Source organism: Limanda limanda, chromosome 15 (assembly GCF_963576545.1).
Source record: "Limanda limanda chromosome 15, fLimLim1.1, whole genome shotgun sequence".
Lineage (NCBI taxonomy): Eukaryota > Metazoa > Chordata > Actinopteri > Pleuronectiformes > Pleuronectidae > Limanda > Limanda limanda.
In genome coordinates, this window is record NC_083650.1 from 23,055,187 (window position 1) to 23,070,289 (window position 15,103).

At 43.1% G+C, this 15,103-nt stretch overlaps 1 protein-coding gene across 1 annotated transcript in view; it reads right to left on the minus strand.

Annotated features, from left to right (window-relative positions):
• ehbp1 (EH domain binding protein 1) overlaps positions 1-15,103 on the minus strand; it is a 141,193-nt gene that overhangs the window by 39,275 nt on the left and 86,815 nt on the right. The window contains exons 16-17 of the mRNA XM_061087257.1: positions 9,458-9,605; positions 3,243-3,397 (exon numbers count right to left, since the gene is read on the minus strand). Of these exons, the coding sequence (XP_060943240.1) occupies positions 3,243-3,397; positions 9,458-9,605 (303 nt within the window). The remainder of the gene's footprint in view (positions 1-3,242; positions 3,398-9,457; positions 9,606-15,103) is intronic.

The following is a 15,103-nucleotide window of genomic DNA, read 5'->3' on the forward strand; positions in this document are numbered from 1 at the left end:
ACTTGACTTTCAACAAACCCAGAGCCAGAAAATATATTCAGATTATGCAAAATGCTAAAAAAAACGCTATTGTTTTCAAAGTGAACATGTGTTAAAAAGCTCCACGCTCGCTTCGCTCACTATCAAGAAACCGGCGTGCAGGAATGTTTTATTACCAGGCCTCCAAATATGCCAAGCCGAGTGGAAAAGAAACCGACTCGGGCTGAGATTGACGCCGCGGCAACGCTAATAAGACGGCGAAACGTGTAATAAAGTCGACAATTAGGGGCAAACATGTTCCACGGCTCGAGACAGAGGGAGATAGTGAAGCAGGCTAATAGAGACGGTGTGGCTGTGGAACCAGCTGTGGCCGGGGAGTTGTTAGTTTAGCTTCAGATTATTGACTTTCAAACACGACGTCAGCAATTAGTCTGTTCTCGCCTTGTTCAGTCTATTAGTCTGTCAGATTCCAGCGGGCCCTTAAAAACCTCACGTCAAGTCAAATTGAGGCTACATTATTTATGAGGTGTTGTGTACAAAACGCCCAATTAAAAGATTTTAAATCATAAAGCGAGAGCAGGGATTTAGGGAAGCATGTTCTGTTTGTCTGGCACAGTCACACACACACACACACACACACACACATACACTCACACACACTCACACACAATGGGGAAGAGCAGAGGGAGAATTCAAAAGTCATTATTTAAAAGACGACTCGGTCATGGAACTTTTCTCACATGTGGACTGTGACATGTGTTTTTTACTTTAGCAGAACAAACTCTTCAGTTTCCATCTTGATTTCATAAAGTTCTTGCTCAGGATGACACAACGCCCTTTGATTACAGATCTGGAAATGCATCAAATATCCTTCTGGCCTTATTTAAATTTATATTTCCTCTGCATCATCTGTCACTGAGATTAAATGAAACTTCAGTGATGACGGCTCACACACTAACTTACTTAGTGTGTTACTAATTTACCCACTTCACACATTTTGCTGTACGATAAGTTGCTGAGGACACAAATCCATCAAGTGGCTGATTTTATGAATATTTAGTCTGTTTGTTGGAACAGTGCAACAATCACTGATAATTGGACGTCAAAGGATTTATTGGATTAATGTTGCTGTTCTTGTCATATTCTCTCACGATAAGGGTTTGGTGTGTTGTTTTATTTCTCAACTTTATTGACTGGGAAGAAGTGCAAACCTTTGCAATATCTACAGTGAACTGGTTAATTTGACACCAGCGTAAATCCCTGAGGAGCCTGATTAGGACCCGGAGGCTGTCGACCCAATTAGTATTTATTGTTTAACTGTTGAGAATCTGAGTCGTTCAACGGACCAGAGGTTAAACATCTGCAGGAGGAGAAACTAATCACAACTAGAGTCTGATGAACACAACAAAGTGATGATGACGTTCGACTTCAACACTTTCTTAACAACTTAAGAAGTTGTTAAGAAACACACACACACACACCTGCCCACTCCCCTCCATCCCTCTTCCCATCTCACTCTCTTATCTCTGTTATCATCGCTGTGGTGAGCAGTGATTCAGTGCTTTTGCTGTGTGTGTCTCTGTGTGTGTGTGTGTGTGTGTGTGTGTGTGTGTGTGTGTGTGTGTGTGTGTGTGTGTGTGTGTGTGTGTATGCGCGTGCAGGGTGCTGCGTGACTAATGTTGCAGTCTGCTGAGCGTCGCATGCTCTTATCATCCACCACTGAGGCTGCGCATACACACAATTGCTAATGAGAGGGAGTGTGTGTGTGTGTGTATTTGTGTGTGTCAGGTGTGTGTGTGTGTGTGTGTGTGTGTGTGTGTGTGTGTGTGTGTGTGTGTGTGTGTTGCTGCAGGTCGTTCCACCTGCCTGAAGGACTTTTAAGATGTCCAATCCTCCCGGGACAAGACGGTGTATGATTTTTATTTAAAGTAAACTGACGTGGACACACACAGAAACACATTTATGTTCATGTGCAGCCAGTGACTGTGAAAAGCTTAAGAAGAAACTGATTTGTTTCAGGTGGTTGTTGTTTAAAGTTTATTTTAATGTGGTTTAAGTGTTTTACCTAAAATGAAATCGTGTGATATAGAAGTCTGATAATTGTATTTAAGGCTGTAAATGGAAAGTCAGGAGAATCAGCTCATGATTTTGTTTTAAATTTCATTTCATGATACATGACATAAGAGTTGGACCTGTTGCACCTTCAGTTCTAAAATACAGCCAATCATGATTGTTAGCTTTGGACCCAGCGGGATAATAAGTAGAGTATGATTATATGATGCAGATCATTAACTAATAATGACAGAAAGCCAAACAGGTCTAAAACTTTAAAGATATAAACATGTGGCGTAATAACCATGTGGTCTGTTAGTGTTACATGTTGAACAGACACTGAGGTGATGGAGGTCTGCAGTAAGGTGGCAGGTGGGAACATGAACGTACACACTTCTGGATAAAGTGATTTAGGTTTGGGCGTAAACCAAACGTCAATTCCATGTCTGTGAGGGTCAAGTGGTGACACACACACACACACACACACACACACACACACATGCACACGTACACCCACACGTACACACTCTCTTGGCCATAAAGGACTAAGCCTTTTAGGCTTTGAACACAAGAGGGTGTTTATGTGAATTGATGATCAAAGACACCCTGTGCTGCCATAAGCACAGAGGGTTTCTGCTTGTACTGAAAACCACACACACACACACACACACACACACACATATACACACACACACACACACACACGCAAACACTCACTTTACTCCACTTGACATTCAAAATCAATTAACCAGATGTTAAGACTGGCCGGCTGCGTTGTTGGCTCAATATTCACATCAGAAGGTATAGACACACGCATGCAGCAGCAGTAACCCCCCCCAACCCCCCCCCCCCACCTATCCAGACACACGACAACTGTGTGAAAAGGTCACAGTCAATAGAAGAGACAGCTAGCACGTTATGTAGAGCATTACGATGCCACGGTGTGTGTGTGTGTCGTGGCTTTAGAGTGACTCACACGGACACTAGAGGGATAAACTCCAGCCTGACATGAAGTGCTCCGACTAACTGATGTGTACACAGGGTCGGCCGGCTGACAACAGGGTCAATCGGACCTGATTGATTGGACTGACCCTTTGATGGTGTGGAGCGGAGGGAGTAGAACGAGAGGGAGGTGGATAAAAGAAGAGAGGGATGGAGAGAAAAAGGGAAAGGAAGCTGCACAGTGTGTGTTTTTGAAGTAGTGTGCGTACCTCCAGTCCTTCTGCCGGGCTGAGTGGAGAGGTGGAGGAGGCCGAGGGCGAGGAAGAGGAGGAGGTGGAGGACGGAGACGAAGGGGAGGTGACCGGTCTCGGGCTGACGTCCACCAGCTTCTTCAGCTTCAGGTCCACGTGTCGACTGTTGGGACCTGGAGAGAGAGAGAGAGAGAGACGGATCAGAGGGATGAGGACAGCCACTGGATAACAACACAGACAGTTAAACTGAACACAAACACACACAGACAAACATCGACAAAGTCAAAGAGGTGACAACTTTGCATTCATACACACAAACACATGAGTGGGAATGGATACACAACACCCTGTGTGTGTGTGTGGGGGGGGGGGGGAAGATGAGGCAGCCCTAAGTCCTGCTTGTTCTGCAGAGAGCTACTGAATTACTCACTGTACACGACCATAACTACAAGATGGAGGAGAAGAAACTTATGTTTTACATGTTTGTTCTCTCAGTCTCTTTCTCGAAGGTTGACAATATTAAAGTGATCACTTTCCTTAGAGTAGAATTTATGATGTTACATTACAATACATCTGTTTCCACAGGTGTGCCTATTAAACTGAGCGCATTTTAACCTTTTAGTTTACACTGGATTAAAATGTGTTATTTCCTCTAAATGTTGCTCATGCAAATGTCTGTATGTTACATTGGGTTACACCATGTTTTTTTGATTGTTTTTCAGCAGGATTCATCATTTATAACATTTATAAGAAATAATTCATGGATCTTAATGAAACATATTTGGGGACTAATATCTACGAGTGTCTGCATTTTGCAGATTGATTGAATTAAAGTCGACTGTTGGGCCTCTGTGCTCTACTAACCGACTCATCTGTTTAACCCAAATTCCTCTCTTCCATTTCTCTTTCTCCTTTCCTTTCCTCCACCCAATGCTCCATCAACCTCTCTCTACCTCTCTCTCTCTCTCTCCCTTCCAGTGGTCGTGTCCAGGTCTATTTTTGCAGGGACTGGTAACCACAGCCCCCCTGCCAGGCCAGACCACTGCACTGAGGAAGATGAAAGAACGGGAGGGCAACCGTTTCATGTGTCATCTCCCTCTAACACACACAGACACACACACAGACACACACACAGACACACAATGACTGCATACAGCTGCCAAACAGAGACACATAAAGAAACATACAGACTCATTCGCTCAGGAAGCAAACACACAGTAAAGCAGTGAATGGAAAATTACGGCAAAAACTGAATCTAGTGCAGAATCAGTTTTACTTTCATGATTCAATCGCCACCGTCCGCCTCTTTCAAGACTAAATAAAAATTAGCAGCAACAAAGAACAGACACAGGAACACGGAGCGAGAGAGGAAACCACAAACAAATGCTGCAGAGATATTTCACTTCAAAGCCGGAGGAACCGTTTGTCTGTTGTCATGTGTTTTCTTTTCACTTCACTCACACATATCTCACATCGGCAGCAAACTGAGCGAGCAAAAATAAAAATAAATTAAACAGAAAACAAAGTAATTAGTTTACCTCTGAAGATTTGAGCAAATGCTTTCCTGGGAGATATGATTTTTATTTGTCTGGGGAGCACTTTTCAGAGTTTATTAATTACGACTTAAGGAACTTTGTAAAGAAGGAAAATTAGGGTAAAAAAAACAACAACAGTGAACTAACTGGACTGTACTGGTTCCTCCAGTGTGTGTAGGACTGGTGGCTACAGACAGTGGTGTATAAAGTACTTGAAAGCCATACTTGAGTAAAAGTACAGATATCTTACCTGAAAGTGACTTCGGTAAAAGTAAAAGTCACCCGTCAGAAAATGACTTGAGTAAAGGTCTTAAAGTAGCTCATATTAAAAGTACTTAAGTATCAAAAGTATCTGGTGTTGAAATGTACTTAAGTATCAAAAGTAAAAGTACAAGTACCAAAATTAAAAATGCAAAGTGCTTTTTATAGTAGGCCTATACAGACACAAAACAATCCAAAATGTTTCTCCTCAAGATTTATCTCAACTGACTGAAAAATTATAACAACAACATGGATATAATGTATGTAATGTATAATTTTATAAATTTTGAACCCTAGATGAGAGAGAGAGAGAGAGAGAGAGAGAGAGAGAGAGAGAGAGAGAGAGAGAGAGAGAACCAACCTCCGCTGCTCAAGTAACGAGCCAGTTTGAGAATGTAAAAAGTAGAAGGTACACATATTTTTGTTCAAATGTAACGAGTAAAAGTAAAAAGTCGTCAGGAAAATAAATATGTGAAAAATCTACTTAAGTACAGTAACAAAGTATTTCTACTTCGTTACTTCCCACCACTGGCTACAGAGCCAATAGGTCACAGAGGTCAGAGATGATAATTCACGATCATGCACTGAAAGATGTCAACATGGACGATGGAAGAGAGGTTTGAGTTGATTGGAAGGAGACAGACATGTGACAGTGAACCATGCAGCACCACACAGCTTCAGCCACAGACTTTACCCAGAGAGGTGAGCTCAGAGCCGGGGTTAGTAAGCTCCACGGCCCCCTGGAGGCTGGAAGAGGCTGGAAGCACGGCCTCCAGTGGCAGCAGGTTAGTAACCAGTGCAAACGGAGATGTGTCATCATCATCATCATCATCATCACCAACATGGGGCTCCTCCTCCTCAGCCCTCCCCTCCTCCTCATCCCTATCACCATCATCCTCATGATGATCCCTCACTCCGTCCAAAACATCTGTGGGTTCGGAGCGGGACAGAGGGAACGAGAAAGAGAAAGGGACCGAGGAAGGGAGTGAGTCAGGGAGGCAGGAAATATAAAAAAGAGGATTAGTGAAGGTGTTAGGAAGGAGGCGAGAGAGCAGAAGATGGTGGAGGAATAAAAGGTCAAAATGAAGAGGAAAGAAAAGCTTGGTTAGTTTGTGTGTTAACTGAAATCTGAAAACATGATACGTGACCTGATTCAATAATCATCTCCCCTGTACATCAGATAACTGTTCACAGGTGTATTTCTGCATTAACATTACATTAACTGCACTCATGGTGACCTTTGGAAAAACAATACCACTAACCAATCTAGTATTGTTGTTGTAAAGTTAAATATGACACCTAGAAGGAGGTAAGGCAAAAAGCACAGCCTGTTCTCAGCAGGAATGTTGTTCCTTTATCACACCTGGTCCTTCTGTGTAATCGGTTTAAAGACTTCTGCTTTGTATATTGCATAATATTGCATCTATGTCTGTGTACAAGGGTTAGTTGGACTAGACACCAGTTCTATAAAGTGTTGCCTCTGATTCCACAACACCAACGTGTTCTTTACAACAGTGTAAACAACCAAACACAGGATACTGGTATAAATACAGTAGCAATATGCTGGGATCTCTGTATACAAGAGGCTCAAAGAAAGCAGATGTTTCCTGAGGTTTCCTGATGTTTCCTGAGGGGATGAATAGATCAGTGCCTCTACATCGGGAACAAGAGAATAAACCTGTTAGAATAAACCCGAATGGAGACCTGCATGGATAACCCACCGCGGATTAAAACAAAAACAATCAGTAAACGGCATCTGACATTCAGGCTCCCTCCTCTGCTGTTTGCGACCTGCTGGGGAGCGGGAGCTGAGAACAAAGAGAGAGAAGGAGAGAGAGAGAGAGAGAATCATACTAACTGTATTTCCTGTTAGGTTTTTTTTTTTTCTCTTTCTAATTTGCGAGCTGCGACGTGGAGCGTGCTAGCAAGCGGCGTTCCTGCGTGGCTGGCTCGGGCCTAATTAATGGGAGGCCACGGTGATGGAGTTTGGAAAGTTTCTTTGCGGGCAGAGACACTTGGGGGGGGGGGGGGGGGCCTGAGCTGCAGTAAAGGACCGTGAATGGTGTTGAGGGGAGAGAGGGGAGAGAGGGAAGGAGAGAGAGAGAGAGAGAGAGAGAGAGAGAGGGAGAGAGGGAGTGTGGGGGCTAGGATTAGCCGTTCTGCTCGGGAGGCCTTGTGTATCACAGCCCACAGCATTTCTCTCTCTCCTCTCCACCTCCTCCACCTCCTCCCTTGTTCCCTTCTTTCCTCCAACTCCATTTTTAATGAGACCAACAATTAGTCCGATTCAGAAAAGCTGAAAGAGCAACTGAATCAAGTGCTTCCCTGTGTACGCCTCACTGTCTCCCTGCTGTCGTCTCACCTGACACCTCGCTGAGCGCACTTCTAGTTTGTTCGTTTCTAGGCTTTCTTTGAGTTTTGGACTTTTCATTGAGCGATACAAGTTATTACCTGTGAGCCAAGGAGCTGGTGTTTGTCTCTAAACTTCTGTCTAGTCAGATTATATTTGGCAGAGATCAAGACAAAGGGGATCCAGGAATGTTGATTCTGGTTATTAAAGTTCAGTTTTAAATCATAGATCTTGATTTAAGAAATCAGTCATATTTAGGAGACTTATGTTTATGAATTAGGGCAATTTGGTGCAGATCCAAATACAAATTTTGGATTTACCTCATTCAACTGTGGTTAAATAGGGGTTGATCTTTGTTGTAAGAGGTCGACTTTTACTTGACTGAACTGTAGAAGGCATGTTTCTGTTTTCTTTCTGTAAAATATGTAACATATACACAACTCACAGAACAAAAGCTCACTTCTCAGAGTTTGTTCATCTTTTCTTATTCTTACTCTTCATTGAGCGATACAAGTTATTACCTGTGAGCCAAGGAGCTGGTGTTTGTCACTAAACTTCTGTCAAGTCAGATTCTATTTGACAGAGATCAAGAAGAAGGAGATCCAGGAATGTTGATTCTGGTTGTTAAAGTTCAGCTTTTAATCATAGATCTTTATGTAAGAAATCAGTCATATTTAGGGGACTTATGTTTATGAATAAGGGCAATTTGGTGAAGATCCAAATAAAATTTTGGATTTACCTAATTCAACTGTGGTTAAATAGGGGTTGATCTTTGTTGTAAGAGGTCGACTTTTACTTGACTAAACAGTAGAAGGCATGTTTGTTTTCTTTCTGTAAAATATGTAACATATACACAACTCACAAAACAAAAGCTCACGTCTCAGAGTTTGTCCATCTTTTCTTATTCTTACTCTTCATTGAGAGATACAAGTTATTACCTGTGAGCCAAGGAGCTGGTGTTTGTCACAAAACTTCTGTCAAGTCAGATTATATTTGACAGAGATCAAGACCAAGGGGATCCAGGAATGTTTGTTTTTGATTTTTTAAATATTTTCCCTGATTCTCATTGATTCTGGTTATTAAAGTTCAGCTTTTAATCATAGATCTTGATGCAAGAAATCTGTCATATTTAGGGGACTTAGGTTTATGGATGTGTTACATTGGGGGTTGGTCTTTGTCGTAAGAGGTCGACTTTTACTTGACTGAACTGTAACGGCCATGTTTCTGTTTTCTTTCTGTAAAAATATGTAACATACACACAACTCACAGAACAAAAGCTCACGTCTCAGAGTTTTGTTCCATCTTTTCTTATTCTGTTATGGATACTGCTCACTATTACACTATGCATTTTATCACCTTCTTTTCTACTTCTCCCACTCTTTGTCCTCACCCGTCTACACTCTCACCTTCCAGCAAACACCCGATCAAACCGAACAGTGCAACACAAAGAGAAGTGCTGAGGAATCTGAATCAAATGACAAGAGAGGCCTAATAATAGCCATTATCGTAATAACCCCAATTTCAAGGAAATGGAAAGCAGTGGGAAACGCGCACGGCAGCATTTGCTTCCCCTGCAAGCCGTCATTAGAAGTGTTTGGTGTTTTCAACATAATTTGGCCGCACAATGTGTTGTGTTGATTAACAATTACTGGGTGAACAAGACAAGGGGGAAGTCACCGCTGCTCTGAATGTGAGGCGGCTGCTTTTCAGACCCTCGGCTGTTGTCAAATGACATTTTGTTTTTCCTCTGAGGATTAAGCAGAACCCCTTTAGAGAGCATAATGGAAATGTGTGAGTCGTAGCATGTGTGCGTGAAGAAAGTGCGTATGTCAACAGCATGCTGGTGTGACTTTTCCTTTTGTATCATAGTTAATGAGTATTAAGTGTTGGCGTGTGTGTGTGTGTGTGTGTTAATTGCGAAGCCTTTCACGATTCTGAAAGTATGTTAGTGAGGAAAAACAAAGAGTAAAGAGAGACGGCTCTTTCCAAGTTTTAATGTTTGTGTTTGACGTTATTGACTTAGAATGTGGCCCTGTTCAAACCTTGTGTGTGTCTGTGTGTGTGTGTCTGTGTGTGCGTGTACCGACCTCCAGCCGGGCCCTTGCCTCCCTTCCCTCTGTCGGTGCCGGACGGGTCCAGCGAGGTCAAGTCAGACATCTTGACTCCGGACCGAGCCTCGGCGATCAGCTGCCGGGCTCGCTCTCTCAGCTGTCTCCGCCGCTCGGCATCCCGCTCCTGCACACACACACAGACACACACAGACACACAAAAACATGAACAAAAGAAACAAAAGAATTGCACTCATCCCTGTTCAGGTGCAAGTTAATGGTATAAGATTCAGACGGGGACAAAAACACGCGCACACACACACACCATTTACTACAAAATACAAAAAGTTGGTTATCAAAATGGATGTACACACACAAACACAAACACACACACACACACACACAGACACACACCATATTGGCACTAGACAGATACAGTATTGAGCCGTCACCATCAGAGTAATGGCAGAAATGCCATTTTCAGGCCAATCCAATCTGATTGTGCTGATAACACAATCCAGCACACACACACACACACACTCGCCGAGCAGCGGGAAAACCTTGATGATGTCAATTGGCAAACACTTAACTGATAAATACCCCCCCCCCACACACAAACACACACAAACACACAGGTCACCAGATACACAAGATACACAAATATCCAAGAAAGGTTCCTTAAAATAAAGTTTTTAACAAGACTGTTTAAAAAATGTGACTTCCAGAGAATAAGAGACACAAAACACGACACAGGAACAGAGAGAAGGCAAAGTGAAGAGGAACTACACTGTAAAACTATTCATGCCGTTGAGTTGTGTTGTTTCTGAGACGGTTGGAGCTGCAGCGGTCGAGGCCTGAACGTCGCCCGCATGACAACCCAAGTTACGAGGGACACAAACTAACACAAACTCGTCTTACACAACACAATCTAAGCACTAACAACACTTACACACTGAAAACTCCACCTTGCACACACACCCCCCCCCCTGCCTCTCCCAAACATACACAAGCACATCCCACCCCAAGGGAGAGCGGAGCTGCATTTCTCCCTCCCTGTGGTTCTCTGTTAATCAGCCTTCTCCATATTGAGAAAGGGCTTTTCGGGGCCGGCCTGCTGAAGCCGCCCAGTTATCCATTAACAAAACAAGCAGCGCCCGCTAATGAGCTACATCTCTCCATTTCCATGTCAATTGTTTGCTTGTAGCCATTGTTAGGGCGGGACAATGGGGCTGTTTTGTAAATGACAGCAACCCTAATGCACTTTGTGTATGTGTGCTTGTGTGTGTGTGTGTGTGTGTGTGAGAGAGAGAGAGAGAGCCCGAGGGGATGCCCACAGGGGAGGGGAACTCACCTTAGAGAGAAACTGGTAAAGACAGAGAGTGACAGAGCAGAGAGAGAGAGAGAGATAAAGATGAAGAATGAGCAGATGAGCGAGAGCCAGCTTGTAGAAAAGCAGAGTTTCAACAACTCGTCTTTTCCGGCTCCCAGTCACATTTGTTCCAGGGAACCAGCAGGAAATTATGATTGCTGAGTTGAATGAAATGAGAGTTGGCATCCATAACCAGGAAAGTTAATGTGTGTGGCACTTTGTAAAAAAATCCAATTCCAAGGAGGTTGACAGAACAAAAGTTAATGTACAGGTAAACAACTTGAAACAAGTTCTATTATAACCAAATCTGGGCTATTTTGGCAATCGTGAGAATCAAGTTTCATCAACATGATATTTAAAAGGAAAAGTCAACGACCACACATTGATTTTCAGTAGTTTGGGCATAACACACTTATTAAAGTGATCTTCAGAGTTTAGTAAACTGCAGTTTAGGAAAATTATCTTCTGTTGAGCAGTGGAAGTTGAATTTTAGCTTTTATTTATGTTACCTGAGCAAAGCACATGAATGTAAAATAAGTTGGTAATAATGCTATTATTATTATTATACTTAAAGAAACCTAAGGACTAAAAACAACATTTTTCTGAATCTTGTAAAAAGAGGTCAGGACTGTCTCTGTCTGAAATATATTGTGAAGAAAAAGATCTTTAATAATTTAATCGCGAGTTTGCAGCAAACTTTCACGATATAATAATTTCTTTCTCTCTTTATGAATCCTGTTTTGTTTTTTCCTTTCTTTCGATGGATCCTCACTTCCAAATGTCTTATTGCATTTCCTTTGCAGGATTGTCTTTGTGTTCATGAATTCAATATGATAAAGAGTAATGTCACTGATGGCCTTCTGGCTACGGACTGGTTCTGATATCCAATCTGGCCTTTACAGATATGGGAACAACTACCAGTTTAAATGTGCATTTGTATACATACATATTCACAGCACCCCCCCCAACACAACCCATTGCACTACTGTTGTCGGCCATTTTGGGGACAGGAAATAGGAAACTGACTTTGCCTATCCAGAGGCTAGGATTAACACTATAGACTATCTGACTAGCGCCGTGCTCGGCCGCTACAAAGCCACTGATTAGAAAATAGGAGAATGTGGGGGGAGGAGGAGAAGGGGAGGAGAGGAAGAGGAGGAGAGGAGGACAAGGAGGAGGAGAAGAAAGGCTTTTTATTGTATAAAAGACTAATAATAATCTAGGATCAAATCTTCCTGTGAGAGAAAGTAAACAAGTAAACTCGAGTAAATGTGTGATTTTGAAACTGTTGGACAATGTTTCCTTTGCTACAGAATTGTCTTTAGGTTTAAGAATTAAACAGATAAGAAATGTTTTGGTTTTCATTATCAAACTAGTAGGTTTGCCTCTGCCGACCGGTGCAGTTTCTCTCTTCCAGATTCAGGTCAGGATACTGTGACCTTCGAGCCAAAATCTACTCAGTTCCTTCCAAATCTGAAAGACTTCTCTCCTCGAGATATAACATTCACGAGGCAAAATCATTGATTTGAGAGAGTGACCTTGACCATCGAATTCTAAACAGAGATATTCTGTTCATAGGGCAAAAACATTTAAACAGCTTTTTGAGTTCGCAGTGATCTTGACCTTTGACCTTTAACCACCAAGTGAATATTTGTACAAAATGTGAAAAAATGTCCTCAAGGTCATAAGACATCGCGTTTACCAGAATGGGATGGACAGAAATATAGGCATATTTTTGAAAATTGTCAAAAATATCGTTATTATTATTATTTTCTAGTATAAATCGGGAATATTGGAGTTATTCATTACACTTGTTCATAATTGAAGATACGGGGAAGTAGCCTCAAGGAGATCTTGAGATGTCGCGTTCACAAGAAGGAAACGAACGTACGTACGACAAGAAAAAAACAGCGTCTCCTTCCTCTCGCCGGCGTGGAGGCAAAACAAGAACTCATCCAGAACTCAGGTATTCAAGAACTGCCTTTCGGAAAACAAAACAATAATCAGGAGGAATTGGACGGCGCCCACAGAGAAAATGATTTTGAACGCAATTTGCAACAAGCAAAGACGTGGAGAGGCCATTATTTCTACACAACATTTAGGTCCCGCTGAGAATGAGCCGTGATCCAACTGTTATCAACAATGACATCGCAGATACAAATTACTATTTTATTACGTTTTTCGAGGCATCGGCCTGTCGTCCCAGTGGGGATGAAACGCCCCCTAGTGGACATTAAGTTGAGTCTTATCACAGTCGCCGTTTCCAACTGGGAAAGTGTAAATGGACATCGAGCGTAACGAGGGAAATAAGCACATGTGGGGTTTTTATTCTGTAACACGGGAAACAAGCTGAAAAACAGCAGAGCAGCCACGTGGTGACAGGATCAAAGGAACCGGGCAGGGACAGGATCAAAGGACCGGGCAGAAAGAAGAGGGAACAAGGAGGGGGGGGGACGCACGTCAGCTGATGGTCAGTGGGTCGCACGGCTTCAAGAATAGAGACTCAGGAGGAGACGACTTCAATGAAGACAGCGAGAACAAGTGTGTTCTGTGTCTTCCACTGACTGAGTGGAGCCTCCAGGGGGAAGCAGGGGTAAACGGTTGAGTGCGAAGCGGCGACGGGGGGGCTCCTCGGTGGGCTTGGCGTCGGGTGAGGACCCCTCTCCGCTCGGGAAGCTGTGTGTGAGCAGGGGGAGAAGGTTGTCGCCTTGGTTGCTCTTTTCTGGGCAAGGAGAAAGAGAGAGGGAGGGCACGCACCAGTGGTCATGTACAGAGACCTGGCGTGGGCATCGAGCAGTGCCACACACACACACACACACACACACACACACAGACGCACACACACACACACAGGGATGAACACACAATCACTATCTGAAAGGGTTTGCCAACCTCCCAGATAGCCAGCCAGTCTGGCAGCCAGTCATGCAGCTCCAGACATTTGTCATGACAGGCTAATTCACAGTCAAGAGGTGCTTTAGGTCTCTATCTGGTCCAGGCACACGCACACACACACAGACACACACAGGCACACACACACACACACAAACACGCACACAAACACACACACACGCAAATGATAAAGAGCTAAAGGAAACTCACACATACTCATGGTGACATTGATTCAAAACAGAAACACACTTTCCTCACTTTGTTATTCCACTTAGCTTAATATTCACAATAGTGTGATACAATAATATAAATATTATGGCTTCTCTGAAACCAAATCCCCATATATCAACAACTGGTCTTTATATTTCTTTCTCGTTATACCTAGTATTTACATCTTAAATGTATTTAGTTAGTCAGTTCATAATTTACATTACTTCCATTGTACTTATAATTACTGAATGCTGCTGTTTATTGCACCATGTGTGACCCCGGGTCCAGTTCGGAGACAAGACTGATGTTGAGAGATTTAGAGGAAGAAACCAAGCAATGGGATTTATGGGAAATGTTGTATTTCAATTTAGAGGCGTGCAGTTATACCACAACATATTAATTTAACACCGATATTAGCATTTCCCAAAAATATCTTGTTCCAAATATAGAAATCCATCAATGTCAATACTCCTTCCCTGCTCATATTTTGGTCAAAAGAGCAAGAGAGAGAGAGAGAGAGAGAGAGGGAGAAAGAGGGAGAGAGAGAGGGAGGGAGAGAGGGGGAGGCTTATCGGCTGGCTCCAGACAGAGTGCACGGATCAATGGGCGTGCAAGGCCCACAGTGATCAATGCATTTGATAAAGAATTAAAGAAGAGCCACTGTACATGGCTATCAAAGAACCAGGACACGGCCTAATTATGATTCGACGGGTGCGTGCGCATGATAGGGGTCTGTGTGTGTGTGTGTGTGTGTGTGTCTGTGTGTGTGTGTGTGTGTGTGTGTGTGTGTGTCTGTGTGTGTGTGTGTGATTGGTGTGTGTGTGTAACGTGTACATAAATATAAATCTGTGAGATGTCCGTGTGGAAGTGGAATGGAAGCGTGGGTTGTACACCTGTGTGTGTGTGTGTGCAAAAGGAATGGGGTTTGGGGAGTTGTGTGTGTGTGTGTGTGTGTGTGTGTGTGTCTGTGTGTGTGTGTGTAGAGCCGTTTTCAGACGTGACCTCCGGGTACAGTTTCCTTTTCACACATGCAAAACGCAGAAGGAGGTTTTCTGCACAGACGCGTTCACGACAGCAACAAATCAGCAGCCAGAGACAGGAAGTGACCCCCCCCACGCTGGATTTCTACGGGTTTTATAAAAAGGAGTCTGTAGAAACTCTAAAGTCTCCCTCGGACACTTGCAAATCCTCCAGAGAACAACAGGTGGATCTGC